The sequence below is a fragment of the Passer domesticus genome, chromosome 3 (assembly GCF_036417665.1).
Source record: "Passer domesticus isolate bPasDom1 chromosome 3, bPasDom1.hap1, whole genome shotgun sequence".
NCBI lineage: Eukaryota > Metazoa > Chordata > Aves > Passeriformes > Passeridae > Passer > Passer domesticus.
The window spans coordinates 24,485,644-24,506,670 of record NC_087476.1 but is presented as its reverse complement, the minus strand read 5'-3'; the positions used below and the strand labels follow the sequence as shown (position 1 = coordinate 24,506,670).

At 35.7% G+C, this 21,027-nt stretch overlaps 1 protein-coding gene across 1 annotated transcript in view; it reads right to left on the bottom strand.

Moving 5' to 3' along the window:
* Positions 1–21,027, bottom strand: part of TINAG (tubulointerstitial nephritis antigen) — a 44,892-nt gene that overhangs the window by 11,660 nt on the left and 12,205 nt on the right. The window contains exons 5-9 of the mRNA XM_064412211.1: positions 19,915–20,038; positions 18,060–18,210; positions 12,483–12,663; positions 11,990–12,035; positions 7,461–7,566 (exon numbers count right to left, since the gene is read on the bottom strand). Of these exons, the coding sequence (XP_064268281.1) occupies positions 7,461–7,566; positions 11,990–12,035; positions 12,483–12,663; positions 18,060–18,210; positions 19,915–20,038 (608 nt within the window). The remainder of the gene's footprint in view (positions 1–7,460; positions 7,567–11,989; positions 12,036–12,482; positions 12,664–18,059; positions 18,211–19,914; positions 20,039–21,027) is intronic.

Here is a 21,027-nt window from a genome sequence, read left to right as displayed (position 1 = left end):
ATATTGTATTTTCTGGAAGATGACCAAATAATCTAATCATACTCTTTTGTTTGCTTTTTTGATTATTCTGGCTTGATATTTATTCCAAATGAATGCTATTTTAAAAGCAAAGAGATGCTGGATCTTATTGGACTTGTACTGACAGGGAATTTCTCAGGGTTATTTTTGCAAAGCTTTAGATCACTAATCTCCCTACCTTTGGTATTTTTTAGAAAACCTTTCAACCTTATGTCCCGGTTTCCACTAGAATAGAGGGTTTTGGCTTTTTTTCTCAGTAGCTGTTACAGTACTGTGATTTGAATGTGGAATGAGAGTGATGTTGATAGTACAGTGAGTTTTTGGGTTTTGCTAAGTAAGGACTTTTTTTCCTTTTTTCTCATGCTTTAATAGTGAAGAGGAATGCAAAATAAACTAGGAAGGATCCTAGCTGGGACAGGTGGCTGGAAGTGACCAAAAAGGATATTCTACACCATAGAACTCATGCCCAGTGTATAAAATAGACAGAAATATGTCCAATCTGGGTTCAAGAAGTGGGGGTTCTGGCATCAGTCAGTGGGTGACCAATTACATTGTACAGCACTTCTTTTTCCCTTTTTATTATCACTTGCAATTATTATTGTATGTTACGTTATTTTTTATTATTAAACTGTTCTTATCTCAATCTACAAGTTTTTTATCCCCCATTCCACTGGGGTTTGTGGCAGGAGAGATGAAGTTGAGAGACTGACTGCTTAATTTCCAGCTGGGCTTAAATCATGACACTATTTCATATCCAAACTCTCCATTTTTTGTTTAGAAGAAAATGGAGATTTTAAGAAATCATTAAGGAGGTCTGTTTATCAATTACTGAAAATTGCTTTTGAAAGGGAGCTTTCTTGTATCTGGCAAAAATATTCTGTGAGAAATACTCCACTCTGTGAAAAGAATTCTGTTGCTCTTTCAGATAAAAGGATGAGTTCTTGTGGTCTTATATAAAATGATTTTCATAATTTTGTGTCCAATTTTATATAGCAGAGGCACCTTAGCTGTCCTTTTCAGTAATAACTTTCCCTTGATATTAACTCTGTAGGAGCAAGCCCTGAATACACAACTCTGCCTGACAGATAGAAAACTAGAATACAGAGTCTGTTTCAGTAGTATTACAGAGAATGGAAATTTATTTTTCCATATAATATTTCCCAGTTTGTTTTTCCATAAACTACACCACTAAAATGTAGGTGGACTTCACAAGAAAAGCATAAAGAAAACTATCAGGAAAAAATCATTGAATAAAGTACTAAAAAATGGGAAATATAACCTAACACAAGAAAAAGGGTTATCAGCAGTGGTTTCAAAACTAAGGTGTTTTGGCAGATAACAGAAACTAGGTTCAAGTGTGCTTACGCTCACTTTTGTAGGTAAAATGCTTTTAAAAGCAAATACAGTGAAGACTTCTGAAGAGTGTGCTAAATAATATTATACAAACTGTCTCCTTAAGACTGAAGATATGAACAGAAAATAAATACAGCCTTAAAAATAAAGAGGAATGGCAGGTTTTAGATCTCAAGCTAATTTCTGCAGATTGTTTGTTATTAGTAGAAGTCAAATTTTGCATTAACCAAGGATTTTAACTGCTTGCTGGACACAAATATATGCAGTCCAAAAACTTCTCATCTCTGTTTCTTCCCTGGATTTGGTTGTATAACTATCATAATGCTACCAGAGGAAAAAAGTTGTAAGTATTGTGAGTACTGTCCTATTCTTAGTGCTGGATCACAACAGCCTACAGTACACTACAGTACACTTCAAATTTAGCAATTTTATCTACTCAATTAGACAAATATTGAATTCTTAATCTTGTATTAAAAATAAGAAGGTTAGGGTCATTAATTTATGTTCATCACAAAAGAAAGCTTCTTAGAAAATGGTTGCTGGAATTTGAAATTGTAGTTTCGCATAGACTTTCCAACACAGGAGGTGAGTCAAATTGAGTCAGCGAACCAAGAGTTAAATCACTCCCACAGATCCCACAGATCACACAGATCCCAAAGATCTGCTGTAATGAATTGTATGGGAGGTAGTCTCATGGATTTAACTGCATGAATCATCAGACACTGTATCTTTTTTCCCATGAGCTCCTCATGTATTTCTCTTTGTTATAAAATATTTGAGTGTCGCTGTTTAATTTTTAACTATAATACCTGATGTTGATTATCTGATAGTGAAAAAGTAATTATTTTTTCCCCATGAAAGATAAAGGGAACTCAAGCCCAGGTTTCTTTATTCAGGAACAAAACAGTTTGGGTTATGACTTTCGGTGGTTTAAGATGTTACTTGTTTGTAGTTATTTTGAGTGTAAGATCGAGTGAGGCCACCTAAGAGAAAAATATAGAGAAACACAGTCTCCAAAGCCAAAACTCCAGATATCACTGGCAGTAGTCAAGACTTTGGACTTTGGATAGCTGAATCATTTAATTATGTACTAAATCTCAGAATGCTGTTGCTCTGTCTGGCTGTCTCCTCAACATTAAACCACAAGCTCTTTGCCTCACATATCAATTTTATCTCCATTAGTATGGCTTTTTGTGTTAAACATTCAACCAATGTTTTTTCAGGGCATAGAAGTTTCAGTTTAGTAGTTGGCCAAGCCATTTAATCTGCTGCATTATTCCATTTAAGTCTTTCAGTGAATTTCTAATTAGAGGGGAAATGTGTTTCCAGCTAATGTACATCTCAGTGTCCTCTTATTAAAGCCTTTTGTCATTCTGAGCTCCTTCCAAGCTTTGAAAATCTATCTTGTTCATGAAAGATTATCTAAGCTTTTAATAATATTTGTTTGTTTCCTCCAAGCCTTAAAGTGATAGTCCACAGATAATTGCAGTCAAAGGCATGGGCTTTTGAGACCTTCCTGGATTTTTCAGTGTCATGGCTTCAGCAGCTGCAGCTTTTTAGCGAGGTATGGATCATATGTTGTAGCTTGGCACTGATACTAAAGTGATTCAGAAATAAAAGTCTGAGAGATTTGTCTGAACAAGCTGCAAACATTCAGGATGAGTACTTTACTTCACTAAATTTGAAAAGAGATTTGTTCGAACTAGAACCACAGCTTCTTCATCCAATGTGTTTTCTTGACTGAACTATACTTTCCTTACCAAACAGACTATGGAATTTTATACCAACAAATTTCCCCAGGTTTTCTTTTCCTCTAGTCATTATATTTCTTCTCCTAGGTGGAACTAAGAAAGTCAGAAGACTAGAAAGAAGAGAAAATAAAATTGTAAAAACCCAGACAACAAAATAACAACAAAAAGTTGCAGAGAATGTGGTAGAGAACAAATATGACAGGTTTGATCAGAAATCCTAGCTTAAATGTGCAGATCTGAAAGAAATCTACCATCGAGTTCATCTTTGATGTGAATTTAGTCTTGTTTTATTAAGAGACCTTGAGATAAAAATTACAGTTTCGTATATAATTTTTCAGCCATAAATCTTCTTAAAATAGGAGAGTGAAAAAAAATTAAAATTAACAAACTAATAGTTTTTCCTCTTTACTCCCTCTTGCCATTTGCAGTTTGGTTGTGCCTCTTCAACTGATTTTCATTCTGGTGTCATTAAGAGCTGTAGTTGTGGATGTGTGGATCCATGAATGCATGTATGTACATACACACATACATACACAAGACTGAAAATACTGTCTTACTGTAAATATTACACACCAGACATTTTGGTTATAAGCAAATCTAAGATGCCATTGCATGTGGGATTTCTGTAATCTAGTCTAGAATTTTTCCTTTTATTTATTTAAGTGTGACATTATCCCACAAATTATATTATAGTCTACAAGGAGAAATCAGATCCAACAAAGCAATTCAGCTCACCTTTAGATACTTAAGCTAGAGCAGATGAATATCTATAAAAGATAAAGAAAACATGCAGGGGCATATGCATTTAACTTTACTACATCAAAACTTAGCTGTTATATATCCCAATCTCCATTATTCACTTTTTCTGCTTATCTCTCTGTGTCTGGAATAGACACAGGAACTGCCTGAGAGATCCTGCTCTCTCTAAGTATCAGTGGGTCAGCCCATCCTGCATTCAAATTACTGAAAGCCCTATTTCACTAGAGAGACTGTGACCAAACCCAAACACTCTGCTACCCACAACAGCCCTCACCTGGCTGTTCCACACTTTTCTCTCCTCTTTCCATGCTATTCCATCTTCTCATATTCTCTCCCTGAGCCTGGGGTCACACAGGACCTCACTGGAGATTGACTCCTAGTCTTGTCACAGCTGATTTTATAAATAAGCCTTTGAATGATAGAAAATAGCTTACAATTTCACATTGCAGAACAAGGGAAGTCAGTCTAAACATTTAAAATCCTTCCGGTCCAATGATCACTTGAGCAGTTTGTATGTGCATTTCTGGTTTTGTACAAATAGCTCTTGCAAGTGTCACCAAAATGTGTTTGCATTTTATCACCCCATTGCCTCATATGTTGCACAATTCACAGGCAATTTAAGGCATTTTCAAAAATGTTTCTGAAATTTTGCAAATATCAGCTTAATAGGGTCAATCATTATTATGGCTGCCTTTTACAAGTATTGAATGTCTTTTATGGAAGGGCTTATAAATAAAAATAAGCCTACAATAAACCTCAACCCACAAAAAACTGCATATTTTATCCTATCTATCAGCATGTCTCTGCTCCTTTTTGTCTCCCCAGGAGCCATCTCAGCTAAGCAAAATTCAAATATTCATCAGTATTTTTATCTGAAGTACAACTATGATGAGATTCCCATGAGTTTTTTATTGAGGTCAAGGAGTCTAAATTTGCCTTTGCTTCCAAGCTATATATGAGTGACAAAGAACATACATCCACAACACATATTTTGCATTCAAATTCATTGAAAAGTGATGGCTTAATCCTGAAGACATTAAACAAAGTGGTTTAGAGTTCTTGATGCAGAATCACATTTTATGGCTGGATTTATCATTCCTAGAAGCACCTAGCTTAAGCCCCCAACAGCCTCCAACTTGTCAAGATCTAATTCAATGTTTACAATTTTATAATGCTCTGCAAGCATTTTATATGGCACAACCTTGGAGGCCACAACATTTCAACATTTGTGCCTAAGACAATTCCAGGACTGGTAAATCTTTATACTGTTGGATCCATTGGATACTTCAGGAATATTCAAATTAAGTAAATGAGTTAGTAAGAAAATGCATTCCCCCCATATTAAACTCTGAACAAGTCTGAGGTTTCTTATATAATATCATCTTCAGTTTTCTTCTTTTTCCTTCATTTAAGATCTTTTTCAGTACATCAGATCTTTCCTCCTTCTCAGTGTTTACCAGTGACCATTCAATATCTGCGTCTTAGTCAAGGAGCTCAGATTTTGCTCGTAGTGGTCCCTTGCCTAAGGGATGCTATCTTTTCTTTGCACAGCCTGTCAGTTCCCATTTAAATCAGCATCCACTTCAGCACAGAAATACAGAATCATAGAATATGCTGACTAGCCAGGGACCCACAAGGATCATTGAGTCCAACTCCTGGTCCCACAAAGGACACCCCAAGAGTCATATCATGTGCCCGAGAGCATTGTCAAAATGCTTCTTGAGCTCTGTCAGGTTGGTGCTGCGACCACTGCCCTGGGGAGCCTGTTCCAATGCCCAACAACCCTCTGGGTGAAGAATCTCTTTTTAATATCCAACATAAACCTCCCTTGGCACAACTTCAGGCCGTTCCCTCAGGTCCTGTCCTGATCTCCACAGAGCAAAATCAGTGCCTGCCCCTCCTCCTCTCCTCACAAGAAGCTGTAACTGAGCAGTGAGGTCTCCCCTCAGTCTCCTCCAGGCTGAAAAGACCTCAGCTGCTTCTCATACAGCTTCCCCTCAAGGCCCTTCAACATCTTTTTTTTGCCCTCCTTTGGACTCCCTCTAATAGTTTAATATCTTTCTTATATTGCAGTGCCCAAAACTGCCCCCAGCACCTGAAGTGAGGCTGCCCCAGCTCAGAGCAGAGGGACAATCCCCTCCCTTGCCTGGCTGGCAATGCTGGGCCTGATAACTCACAGAGTTGGCCTTCCTGGCTGCCAGGAAACTATTCAACTTTCAATCAGTCAGGTTCCACAGGTCCTTTTCTGTGGCACATCTTATTTCCTAGTCTGTCTGTATAATCAGGGTTGCCCCATCTCAAGTGCAGAATCTGGCACTTCCTCTTGTGGAACTTCATATGGTTGGTACATACGGAGTACCAACACGTACCATCTGTCCTCCACAAACATATTTTCCTAATTAAGTGCTCCATTTTTCTATATTAAATTCCAGTTTCTCTTTTTCATTACTGCACAATATTGTCTATAAGCATTTGATCAGGAGTTTTTCCTTTATTTGCCTGGGTCAATACTTTTTGCAGCAGTATCACAGATAATCTTGCATAAGCCTGCTGCTTCTCTTTACTTCTATGACACCATCAAGCACACTCTTGTAAACCACAGCCGGCAGTTTCCACAACCATGGAGGGCATTCCCATGCCCTTCACAAAGACATCTTTACTAAGATCACAAGCACAAAATTAACCTTATTTTGCAATTTTATGTTCTTGAAATACTTGTTGAAAATACTCTCCGTAATTTTCCTAGTACACATTGAATCATTACTTATATATTCTAGACCACCAAAAAATGTTTTCTTGAGATTCTACAGTCATTTTTCTGTGTATTCACTCATTGATTTAATAAAAATTCATCCTTGCATATTCCATGGCAAAGAATGAAGCCTCATGATGTGCTCAGTAATTCAAAAATATGTATTATTAGATACTTGTCTTCTTAACATAGTGGCCCTGGTCTGCATTTGAGAGGAAATCCACTAGTGTACTTCATACATGCTTCTGAGGCAGTTTTCCAAATAAAATCAGCAGCATCTCAGCAGCAGGTGGTTTCTATTCAGGGCACAGAGAGCCTAGACTGCTGTGCCAGTAAGCTATACCATTTAAGTAGGAGATCACTGTCAATTTTCATGTTTCTATTTGCATTCTGTTTGGTGGCATATGTGAAGAAAATTATATCAACTTTGTTCACAACTTGATATGTACTTGGAATATTTGTGAATACCCAAACAAGTATTTTTATATAGTGTGTATATATGCACATATAAATTTTTTTATTTTAATATGTGTGTGTGTATGTGGGTTTTAACTATATTTATATGGGGTTTAATGGTTTATTCTATAAACATTCTATTTGAAGTTTTTAAACAAATATAAAAGTAGATTAAGAGATGATGGGTCTACACCTCTTTTCAATATTCTCTAAAATTTGTAGACAAGGCAAAAATGAAACATCAGTCTTATGCTGGGAGCTATCAGCGTTCCATCTGTGACAGTCAAATCTTTGGGCTACAAACTGATCATTGACTTTTATTACACTCACAACTGGCAAAGAAAAATGGTAGAAGAATATGCTTTACTCACCCAAGGAGTTTGACTGAATGAGTTTTCCATTTAGATCCTGCTTTCTGGGAGTGTCGATATATTCCCTCTTTGTAAAGAAAAAAATCTTCATACACTTTCATTATAGCTGAAAAACAAAAAATCACCACAATCAGCAAACATAACCTCTATTATTCTTTGCTCCTTGCATTTTACCAGTGAAATTCTTGTGTATTGGACTGCATTAAGTGTACTTTGCAATTACACTAAAAGCATAAGTTTCTCAGAAGTGTCCTGCTGTGAGTGAACCAATAGAAATACTTCAACAGAGTTCTCTCTGTGATCTCTTATCAAGTTTGTTAGTTTTTCTTGCCATGGAAACTCCCTCTCACTGACTTCTTCTAATGCAGTAAGAGGAAACATTGCCTCGTGAAGGCTTACATAAATTTTGAAATCTAATTTAATAAAATTAATCTCCCCAAGCTTTATATATAAACTACCCAGTTCAGACTAGCATCTGCATATTCAAGAAAATGTATATCCTGTGAAATATGGTGGAGTGAAATGCCTTTTTCTGAAACTTAAAGTTCATTAAATACAGAGTCATCTCCTTAAAGAAAACTAGATTGTTTGTATACATATAAGTCGGGACTGCTACTTAAAAGTGTGGAAAAAATCACCCCCTTTTTTCGTAAAAATGTACGTGAAAGACCTGAAGAACTGAAGATTTTGTGCAAGAGAATGAAGACTACAAGTTTTATTTTATGCCTATTTATTATTTCTTAGGTGCATCATTCATTTGTTTATTAAGAAAATAGTTCTGGGTTTCTTTTCCACATATGTTCTGCCACTTTAGTGCCATTTGCTTTATGGTGGGCTACCAGATCCAGAGAAATGAAACTACTTTTCAGGTCTACATTACCTTTAGATTCCAGTGAATTAGAAGCATTAATTATAAGCTTCATTCCATTTTATTTTTAGATTATGATTTTAACTGCCACACAACTTGGAACATGAGAATTAGTGAAATCCAATTTCCTAAAGCCTTTCACCTTGGGAGTCCCATAAAGTATAAGTCTCACTGACCATTTTTTATGTGGTTATTATTTATAACATATGTGCCTGGTATAGATCTGCAGTATCCATTAAGCTGAGATCATGCTGCCATTTTTTTCTGTCTGGCATACTTAACAAATTTCTTTTTCCTACCTGAACATTTTTATAAACTTGAAGGAAATTAACTAGCTTTAAAAGAACCTCTATCATAATCGGCTGAAAATATTAAAAAATCAAAAATTATAGGGGATAAGAGAGAATCAGCAAAACATGTGAAATGAGGCCAATTGCCTTGCCATGGACAAGCCTGATATTGTGCCCCTTCCCCATCATATCTTGGTTGAAGCTCTGGCAATGAGACCTGAGCAAAGACTCTCCTTCCTCTCTGAGAAAGGGGAGACTCCTCTGATGCCAGCATGCCTGGTGCTTAGGCCATTCCATTGTGAAACCCCCCCAGCATCTGAGCTGTGACACCGTGGAGCCGTGTGTTAACAGACTCAGCCCATGTGTTTCATTCAATGTTGCTGCTTCAACTGTAAGTACAAAGGAGAATATAACCTGTGCCCCAAATGAGACACATCCTTCTCTGTGAACAGATATCATACCTAATTTTTTTCCATTGAAACGAAGTAGAATTTTTTTAGGTGTTTTTCCAGAATAACTTTAGTTTATGTGATAGAATTTTATCCATGATTGTATATTATATATACATTACATGCCTGGGCACATGGGTATACATACATTTGTATATGTGTGTAAATATATATATATATAGCTATGTATGTGTAATACCTTGAAAGAAGGAGCTAAATAATGGCACACTCATTAGAGTTAGAGTGGTCTGAGTGCAAGAAGTACAACATGGACAAAGATGATGATAATTCTAGATCTAGCACTAAGATATTTTTATTAATTCAGTGACTTTGTCTTGATCCGGACTGAGAGTTGGACAGGACAAGGTGATCACAGTCCACCACCTAATTTTGTTCCTTCTCACATAGGAAAGACTGCATTTCCCAAAATGGACAGATTAATTATTAACGAATCAGAAAAGGCAGTGATTTTCATAAGATTTGCTATAGTTCCTGCATGAGCTATTTAGTCATGCTGAACTTGTCAGATCTATGCATATAGATGCAGCAGATTAAAATATTGATTCCACTATGGATTCCCCTGCATAAAATTCTTAAATAGGAAATTTTTGTCTCTTTTTAATCATACAAAGACACAAGAAATGAAAACTAGTTGCTACAAAAGGAAACAAAGTTTAGCCCTATACATTAATATAGACAAGCATTTTCTCCAGATCATCTTCTTCATATTTTTAAAGATTCACTTTCTTTAGCAAATATAAAAATTTTTCCTAAGATCATAACAGCTGAAATTGTAAGTTTTGTGGGGTCAAAACTCTGATGTATTGCCAACAATGTGTGAGCCTTTCTTTTAATCAAGACTGACTAATGTGTCAGAGAGGATAATTTTCCTACATCAGCATTGTAACTGTCAGAGTATTTCTTAAAGTCCATGAAAAAAAAAGAGATGTATGGGCAATATTAGGATTGTCCATCTGAATGTTTTCAAATTACTGGTGAAATTTCACTATGTTTATTTGCAAATGAATTTCTTAAAAAACTTGTATTTCATCTTTGAATCAAAAAATGCTAATTGCTCAGTTTCTGTACCATATAAGACAATGATGTAGGTCAGAGAGAAATTGTCATTCAAACTTGAAAGCTGTATAACGTAAAATCTCGAGTTACATTCCTAAACCTACTACTTCACAGTTGTTAAAAAAAGTATTTTTTTCTTAACTTTGAATATGTCCAAAAATCAAAGTCTATTCATCATCATGATGTTTAAAGGATCTTGAATATTTCCCAGCTATTAAATATTGCTTAGTACATTAGATAAAACTGTCCCTAAGCACTTTGTAGGTTCGTCAGGAATGACAAGTTAATGAATAATGGAAAACCTCCTCCAGTATTTGAAGATCATTTGCAGAAAAATTATGACATGGTTTTAAAATTAGACTTTTGCCCTGGTTGCATTTGTAATATGGGAAGATAGAAGAGAAGATCAGTGACAAAAAAATGACAAAAACCAGGGCCAAACTGTGATTCATTTAAAACTCATAGCCAAAAGAAAAAACCGCAAGTGATTTCACTCAGCGATGCACACTCTCAGTTATATGCCATTATGTATATCTTGATTTTTCTACAAACAACCTTACCTTAACCTGATACACAAAAGCATTAAAATTTAGAAGAAAGAAAAAATCATATTGTTGAGTGGCTAAATCCTAACAAATGGCTGAATATTGATTATTTAATGTGTAAAATTTAGTACTAGCAGATTAATCCAGAAAAATGTTTGAGGTTTGAAATTCTATCTTGAGGATCCTAAAGCCAGCAGAAATTACTGTCTTTGCATCTAGATCAAATGCAGTGTGGGAAATAATATTTTCCTGGAGTAAACAAACTTGGACAAAACAAAAAAAAAAAAGACTGATGATGTTGGTCTTGTTAAGTCTGAACTTCAGATTAATTGCAGCTGCCCACATAAAAAGCTTTAAGAAGTAATTTCAACTACATGATGCACCAAAATGAATTCTATCTCACAATCAAAACCATTTGAATAATAAATTGAAGGTTATGATAATTCTTTGTATAATTAAAGGCAGTAGAAATGCAGAAGTGCCATGAAGTAAAATTCTTTGGTTTTGCATCAGCCAGCCATCCAGGAGAGGTGGAGATCCTGCACTATGAGCTTTCTCCATCATCCCAAGACCCACATCCATCAGTCTCTCTACTTACACTGGCCCAGGCTGTGAGAAGGAACCTGCATTTTCAGCTGGTGCCAGCACATACATGGCCACAAATGGACAGTACCCAGGGTAAAAAAAAAAAAAAGTTTGCAGTTCCCTACTCATTGCTGAATCCCCAACTGAAGTCTCTGTATTTCTGACCCTGAGAGGTCAGGGAATTTTATTGCAGAGTTCAGCAAAAAAATATAAATCTGGTAGACGTCAACAAGAGCATTTGGGCCCTGAAATGAGAAATTCTGGGCTATTTCAGTACTGAATGATTTGCTGGAAGGCCCATATAGTTCATCATTACCTTCAGAGCAAAGCAGGTCTGGTGGGCTGGCCTTAGCCATGGGGGAATCCACCCCAGCCCTGCAGAACTGAGTTTGGCTAACATTTAATCCATAAATTGCTATTTCACCAATGACCAAACAACTGTCATGAAAAAAGGCACAGAGATTTCCTGCACATGCATTTTGCACAAATTTTCAACATATCCAGTGCAAGGTCACTTTACTCTTCACAGGCTCTGATGCAGTCCTGCTGCCTTTAGGGCCACTATTTACCCACCAAATGTCCCTGGATGGACTACAGAGCATATGACTGGTTTCTTCACTGTGGCATATAATTAGCATTTTCTAATATTTTGATACAAGGTCATTTCACAGTCTAACTATTTCAATAATGTTATCATCCTCTAAGTTTACCGTACCTTGCACTGGTCCTCTGTCCTTGATTTCTTCCATTATATCAGTTTCCTGAGAGGAGGTTAGAGCAGCAACAGAGAGAGCAAGGGAAGATTACATTTATTAAATAAAATTAAAACTCATACCAATTTATTATTTTATGCACATATATATAGTGCACACAATATAGAAAGGTATTAAATATACCTTTGTACTTGTATTTCTGCTGGAGAATATTTGGTTTACCAAATTAACAAAACCTTCAGAAACATGTTTAAGAAGAACAACTGCAGTGTTATGACTGCATACTTTCTTTTCTATTTCTATGGGATAACAAAGTGTCAACTTTAAAGAGATTATGTACAACTGAAAAACTATAAAGAATTTCAACTCAGTAAAATTCAAGGGCAACATCAAGGAAAATTCACAGCTCTAGTCTTGAAGTTAAGTGAATATATTTTAATCAAACCTTAAAGGAGTAAAATTGTTGAGACAACAGATGAATTTTCATGAACTTACTTTTGAAGACACCCTGTAGTGAGAGGCACACCGGTATAACCGATTGGATTTTTCAAAAGCATTGGGACATGGCCCATCTGTATGGTTTTTTCCATATTCACTTGACACATAACACTGGTTTTCAGCTGATGGCCCCAGGTGTTTGTTCCAAAATGATGGATAACAAGCATATGATACAACCCTGTTCAGGTAGTTTAAAAAAAAGAGTTGATAAGAAGCTTGCTCAAAATTTTTTGCCATTTTACTTCAAGCTTTTGATTATTTTGCAACCTCGTTTTTCATGTAATATTATTCAGAAATGTGGATGGCATATTTTCAACTGGATGGCATTTCCTTCAATTGATATACATGATATTTATGATTAATCTTCCATTACAGTAGTCCTGTCCCAACCCCTCTCCAAAGAGAGATAGGGTAAAAGTGTTTAGTAATTGTTACCTGGTACATTCATCTCATTAATGATGCATGAAAGTTCACACTGAAAAAGATCAATAAATTACCCATGTTGTCAATGGGCTTCATTTATTGAAAATGGCTTATGAAATGGAATACATGGAATGCTGTTAGACATTTCTGAAACAATATACACATTTCTGCATTAATGCCATGCAGGCCTATGAGAGGGTTTCTTTTACAGAGCATAGTCAAATATTTTGCTGAAGCAGAATACATTAAAATAGTATGTCCTATAAAAAACATTTGTATTTAAGAGGCTCATCAATTATACTGGACTTTTTGAACCTGAGGAATTAAAAACTATATCTCTACACAATATGGAGTATAACTATGCTTGCCAGTGTATACTTAGCTGTCAGAAATTTTACAAGATAAGCCCTTATATGCTTCAGCTGTTTTGAATAAGAAATCACTTTTTACCATTAGCATTTGGTGATAGAAAATCTGAAAAATCTTTTTCTTTCTGCCCAAAGTAGACCACATACAGACAGCAGCACACTGGAGCTGCATGATAATCCAGATAAGATCTCTGAACTAAGAGTCACTTTTGAATCTTTTCACCAACCAGAGTTCCTGCAGCTTTGATTAACACAACTGAACAGCTTTCTGCCGAAGAACAATTTAATGTACTGAAGTATAAGGCCATATGTGCTGAAGCATCAGCAAAACAGTAAACATTAAAAATACTTCAAGGAGAAGGCCCTTCCAAAAGAGTCATAGAAGAAAAACAGAAATAGATGTGAATAAGTTTATATGCACAAATATTGATACATATATACAAAAATAATGTCAGAAACAAGCAGGATCCAGGGCCAACCAGGAAAACCCTGTAGTGTGTTCACACATTCTTGACAAAATTCATTTGAAGTCATGTTTGTGTGTTCAATCTAATGAATTTTTTTTCTGGATTTATTGCATTTATATGTTTGAATTGTGAGATAAGAGAATAATCCCAAATATTAGACTATATTATTTGCAAGTTGGCTAATAACAATGACATCTTTCTCATACCCTACAGCTGCCAAGAGCCCAAGGTACAAACCCGATTAAGCCCTATTGTGATCGGAAGCACTATTTACATTCATGTCTGACTTTTATACCATCGGAAAATGAAGTGTTTCTTCCTCATTCTTGATGAATATAACCTTTTTGTTTTCCTTATTAGTTAAATAGATGCTTTCAAGAACACTTATTTCTCCCAAATTATTACTTGTAACTGAAACACTTAAAACTAATTATAATTAGTAATAGAATACATATTTATTCTTTAATTAATTCAGGAAGACAAAGTGATATTTAAACAGTTTCAGCTCCACTTACAGCAGATTTCACTGTTAATTGGGTGTTTAGTGATTCTGAAAAGTCAAGTCTCAGCACTGGTCTAGCTTCCTTGAGCTTTATGGAAATCTTTTTCTGACTTCACTGGGGATAGTTCAGGTCAGCACTTGATTTTTCTGAACATCTATCAAAAACCTGAACTGAGCACACTCCAGAAATCAAAATGCCAGAAACTTTAAACAGCATTGAATTCCTGCTGTGATAATTTACAAGGCCCCACAGAAAATCAATGTGTTTTCTCCCTATTGCAGGGTATCGAGATAATGACACAATGATTGCAATATAACGATTCCTAAAAATAAGTCACCTGGAAGTATGTGGAAGCAAGGACTATTTGGCAGGGCTCATTCAAAAGACATTTCTGACTTGTATGCCATAAATTTCCATTTTTTTATTGTCACAGTTAAAAGGTTATGGATTATGGGGTTTAGCTACAAAACTGATTAAATTATGAGTCCAGTAAATCAAAACTTTTTTAAAATTGTTGCACTTGATATTATTTGCTCTTGGCTACTGTCAGAGACTGAACATCGGGCTAGAGGGACACTTTTCAGACACAGAAGTGCTGTTCATGTGTTCTTCCAGTATCTGTTCTAAAGATATTAGGATATTTCCCTTAATATGTTTATTTGTGTCTGGAAATGTTAGAATGGATTTTCAAATATAATTTCAACTTGAGGAAAGAAAAGCAGAATATAGAAATGTTTATAAAAATGGGTTAGTAGGGATACTTTCATGTGTGGTATTTTGACGACAAGTCAATGATCAGGGATAAAAATGGGTGGCAAGCAAAGATCTGTCATAGCACAGTGATGTTGTACATGTTAGAGCTAGCTCCATGGCAACAAAAAAGCATAATAAATGACTAAGAAAATAGTACCGGATTGCTGAGATTTGTTGGAGATTTAGATAGTTTCCAAAAATTCATGATGGATTTCACATCTGCCCTTCATATTCTTTACTGAGATGATCAGCTGCAAGAGGCTGGTGACTAACATGAGGCTGAGCAATAAACAAGTACTTGGCAGTGTGGAGATGAAAAGACAGTTCACAGGTGTGCTGTGTGAGCTGAGGTGCTGTGGCTCTATGTTTCCAGACTCACATCAGCCAGGAAGCCTGCTCAGAACATCACTGTCACACTGTTACTCAGTCAGGTCAAACATGATGTTATTGCATTCACACCAGAACAAGCTCTTGCAAGTGTACAGCTAGGTTGGTAATGAAGTGCCTTGTAGAGCTTCAGCCTGCCTTGCTTCTCTTTTAAAAATAAACTAACTCTTTTATACTTAAATTGCTTCTGTATAACAGGCCATGTCACTAACCACAGTGCTAAGGTCAAAATAATATTACATTCTGGCATAGGAAGAACTTCATTATTATGGGGCTCATGGTAGTTGTGCCTTTAGAGGGGTAACAGTCAGAGGGAATAGAAAACTAGGAGATGTCCTATTGCTACATTCTTTACAGCTTTTCCTCTAAAAATAATGATCCAACTGTTGTGGAGATAATGCTCATAAAAATTATTCTAACTTTTCTTATCTACAGCAGCAATTCTCGTGCTGCTGCTTTTAACAGGCAAGAAAACAGTCCAGAAAGACTTGCAATTACTCTCCTAAAAAATTAGCTACTGAGTAAAATGAGACTGTTTTTCTAGTTACAGAAAAGTATTGCAGTTAAAAAGTGTTTACTATTAAAATGTCAAGTTATAACTTTTATTTCTACACTAATGAAGCCTTTTCCCTTAGCTTCCAAGGTGCTGAAGGGCCTTTGCTAATCAGCTGAACGACCTCCTTCTTAAAACCTAAGTAAAAGCCAGTTTAATGTTGAAGCCCTGAGAGAAAATGATAGAGGAGCACTCAAAGTAAACCCTCCCCATAACAATACAAAGTGCTTGTCATATCAGAAATAGATCTATACACTTGCAGAAAGCAGAATTATCACTTGCATAGTGTGACAGGTCTTCTCCTGGATCCCCAGAGTGCTCTGTCAACTATAACACATCACATCTGACATTCTTTTGCTCTTGACATGGTTTGTTTGTTTGTTTGTGTTATAAATAAAATCAAAAGTTGACACAGATAACCCCTTAAATCACTCTGTCTGTCAGTTTCAGATATATCAGAGTAAGGGATGAGATTGTATGAAAGCAAGACAGGAAATAGATTTTGGTATGGAACAGAAAGAATAAAAAATATTCTGGTAATGTGAGAAACAGCAGGATTTAATTATATTTCATCTAAAATGCAATTATTGAACTTCTCCTGGAAGCCATTTCCAGGCACACAAACTTAAAGGAGTAGACTGAAAGCAGGATGTGTAGATTTACCATGACAGGTAATGATGATATGATGAGACAGTATGACCATGATGAAATTACTGGCTCTCCTTATTAGAGAATAAGGAAAGCAGTACATATAATTTACCTTGTCTTTAGTGACATTTTCTTCATGCATTTCTGTGGTGTTCCTCTAGTTTATTGGGCTAGGTAAATTGCTTACAAGGTCAGTTGTGGACTTGCATAGTGAAAGGTCGACAGACCTAAGTGACTGGTTTCTGTTTATTAATGGCATTCCCCAGGAAACAACACAAAAGCAACACTTTTGTATCTCTATTAACAATCTGGACAGCCACATGTAAGGCATCTTTAGCAAGTTTGTGGAGAATGTAAAACTTTTAAGGAATGATTAGTATGCATGGCTGCTGTTCAGAGCAGTGTTAATAGGCTGAAGAAATGAGCCTGACAGAAATGTGAATTTCAACAAAGACAGATGGCAAATCCTATCTCTGAGCCAGAACTGCCCAGGTACTGTCAGGGCACTGCCAGTGTAGAAAGTCATTTAACAGAGAAGGACAGAGAAACAGCAAGTTGAATGTAGGTGAGCAGTGAGCCCTCTTAGCAAATGTGAATGATCAATACTGGGCTGTGTTACCAAGAACATAACCAAGACATTGTGGAAAATTAGTCTTCCCCTCAAATTACTACTCGGCAGTTGGAGCTGTATTTTCACTTATGTGCTCCCTGGGAAAGACAGAAACTGAGGGGACTGGAGCTGAGGCAGATGGACTTGTTTAGAGAAGAGAAAACCAAAAAAGTATATAATTCCTGTCTACAACTACATAAGGAGAGATACAGAGAAGACAGAACAAAACCATTGGAGATGCACAGTAAAAAGCTGGAAGGAAGGTACCAGTCACAAGTTCTACCAAGGAAAATGCTGATATAAGAAAAAAATGTTTGACCATAAGTCAAAAAACCTGACCTCCTGTGAGAAAGGTTGTGGAACCTCCATCCTTGAAGATACTCAAAATGTGTCCAGGCAAATGGCCTAAATAACCTGATCTAATTTCAAAATCATGCTTTGAGCAGAATGTTGGATCAGGTTACCTCCAAAGTTCCAACCAAAAAAAACTTGTGATTCCATAGATGATTCTATCCCATTTTAAAATTTCTAGATTTTCATGGGGAATTTGATAGCTCTTGATTCTGCTTAGTCTGATCTGAAGGAGGAAGGATCTAGGTACAATCCTTAATAGAGTGTTGCACTCTGGAACAACCTTGGAATGAGATGATTACAAGTTGCTTTATAGAGAAAATACATTTGATTCTTTTGAATATTCACAATGTTGTCTCATGCAACTAGTTGGTTACTCGAGGCTATTTCAAATGAAGAGCCTGTATCCCAAGAAACACAGAAGTTTTAAGTACATTTATGGTATTATCCTATTACAAATTAAGCAACTTAATAATCTAAAATAATCTAAACAGACAAATGAAATATTTACCCATGTGTTTTCAGGTATCTCCAGGCACCATCAATGCTTCCACCATTACATCCATGTTGATTCCTGGTATCACAAGAGATCAAGTTCTGAGCAGAAAGGTTGTCTGTGATCTGACCCTTTGAATGAATTGCTATTCTATCTGCTGCAACACCTGTTTGAAAATAAATTTTCTGTTATCAAAATCAAGTAATTACTCACAACTTTGTATTTGTTTTTGTGAAAGAGGGACAGAAATACAACCTCAATATTTTTTGTCTGTACAGATATCTTCACTGAAAAGTATTGATATAATCTGTCCAGACTTTTGTGAGAGAGCATTGTGAAACTGCAAATCATCAGGAACAACTTTGCTGTTATATGACAAATTCCTAGATTTACTGGCTATTATAAAGTTCCAAATACCTAAATATCAGGTGAGACATTTGTGTACTTGTCTCTATCATGTTTGTAAATGCATATTCACATCTTCTTGTCTTCAGCAGAAGAAACAAATACTTCTACAGCTGAATCTCCAAATCTCTTTGCTTTCTTTCCAAACTTTCTTTCCTTTATGTGAAGGGAAAGAAAAAAGAAAAAGAGCAGTCCTATTAAGAAAATTCAAGACTGAAAGTATATTTTGGTTTTATTACAAAGAATATTTGGAGATGTTCATATTGAAGTGTAAATGTGGGACACCTTCTCTTATTACACAAAATTATTCCTCAGACATAGATACCTTATCTGAATTCAATCAGATAATTAGGATTATTAGTTCTTATATATTTATGAACTGATTTAAAGGCAGACTAGGTTAACTAAGTTGTGGGTGAAACTAAGGTGCTTCTACTTTCTTTATCAAATGACAATGAAACAATGATTAAGCCTCTTGCAAGTTATTACCTATGATTAAATTTTATCTGTATTACTTTTAGCCCCACATTTTTAAATTTTAAAATAAAGTTTTAAAAAAATCTCTTGAAATCTAAATCCTGATCAAAATCAACATTAACTTGGGTGGACTCTGAAGAAGACTTTAGAAAATAAAATTTGCTGACATCAGGTGACAGCTGTATTTTGTGCTTTTGAGAAGTGTCCCATGACAATGAATTTATTTTTATAGGTATAAAAGCCTTTTGTTATAAAATTTTGGAGTGTTTACAGAAATTATTTATGATAAGAAAAAATTATACAGCAGTGCTTGTCTGTTCACTGATCAACAACGAATCTTGAAAACTCAGACTGAAAGATTAGATGCACCTAAACAACATGTGAAGGCATCTCACACTACATAGCTTTGAAAATAATTATGTAAATTAAAATAAAAAGATTTGTTTATGGAAAGGAAAAATTAGACACAATGAAAAATTAGACACAATATCTGCAAAGTCTTTCCCTCAGTGATCTCTGTTCATCTCTGCAGTTATCTGTCAAAAGAGCTGTTAAAAGCTCTTTTGGTTTTCTCTTTTTAAAACTGGAGTGGATAAGATATATCAGAAAAAGAGCACGTTCAGTCTGGGTTTTTTTCAAGGAGCTGGGATTAGCTGACCTTAAAGCTCCTTTCCTTCTCTTACTGCTGTGATTTAAATAAGCAGTTGCAGAAACCTGCACCTGTGAGGACCCACTGGCCAAATTAAGTCACAAAGATTGATCACATGCTTATGTTACACAATTTTATGAAAAGCAAAGTGCTGCAGCTTAGATTGACATTTAAACATTTTGGGATAGTATAGAGGGAAAGTTGTAGCAATTTTAAATGTTCCTATTTGGTAATAAAAGGTGAAAAGCAAATTGATATTATTTTGTTACAAACCACTACAATTTTCATTACACATCTAACATTACTGATACTTTCAAAGGGAGTAAAAAGAAATATTACTTGCAGTTGAAAAAGCCCAGGATGCTCCACAGTTTCTCTGATCCAAAGGATCATGAATCCACTCAGGCCACTCATAAATGGCTGAAAAGATTGCAGGAAATTTTTCTTCTGGAAGTGATTTTCCCTAAAACAAAATGTAGAACATCTGTATATGCTTAATCTCCTGTTTTTATCATAAATTTTATCATAATTTTATTAGTAAAATTCTTAATTTTTAGACTGAGGAAAAAAAGCATTGGTCCTTGTGACTTCCCAAGCAACCCTGTGGTGGTTTCCCCATGGCTGCGTGCTGCAGACCCCTGAGAGCAGGAGGCTTCTGGCACTCCATTAGCTGAGCCGAAAAGCTGAGCTTCAAGACTGCCAACCTGAATAACCTGACCAGTTCTTCTCTGATTTTTATCTCAAACATGAAATTTGCTAAGTGTGACTCAGCTGGCATTTTTGGAAAGAAAAGCTCTCTGCTACAAATAGAGTTGAAGTTAAATCCTGTTACCCTGTTCTCCCAGACGTGACTGTAGAAATTTTAGTCACTATGGGAGAGGAATAAGTACAGTGTATCATTGATTTGTCTTTTACATACAGGTCATTCAATCTGAAGCAATTATTTCTTTTTCAGAATAAAAATCAGTGATTTTTCTTCTGCTTTTCAGTCTGATAGTGAATTCATGAAAATTCATCATCTGCTCACTGAAGCAATTTGCCATTTCTGGCACCTTCATGTCTCAGCCTAAATTTATGTCCCACTCCAAAGTCCTCCAAGCTTTGAACAAATATTTGCATATGCAAGAGCCATCTGGTACAACTGCTAATAATCTCCTCTATGTTCAACATATCAAAATAATTAACCCATTTTTTTTACTGTTGTACTTGATGGAATGATGGATTGTGCTGTGCAAGGAAATAGGAATGGCCACAGAGAATTGCAGTATTAAGCCATGAAATGTCTGTTTCAAAAAATTGTTGATAACCTCTGTTCCAGAAGGAAATACAATATACAAAACAAGATAATCTGCTCCTGAGCAAAACACTCACTGATGCTTCTTTCTCATAAGCAAGCTGAATTGTGAAGCACAATGGCTTCTGTCCTGTTTAAATTCTGGGTACCCTTGCTAA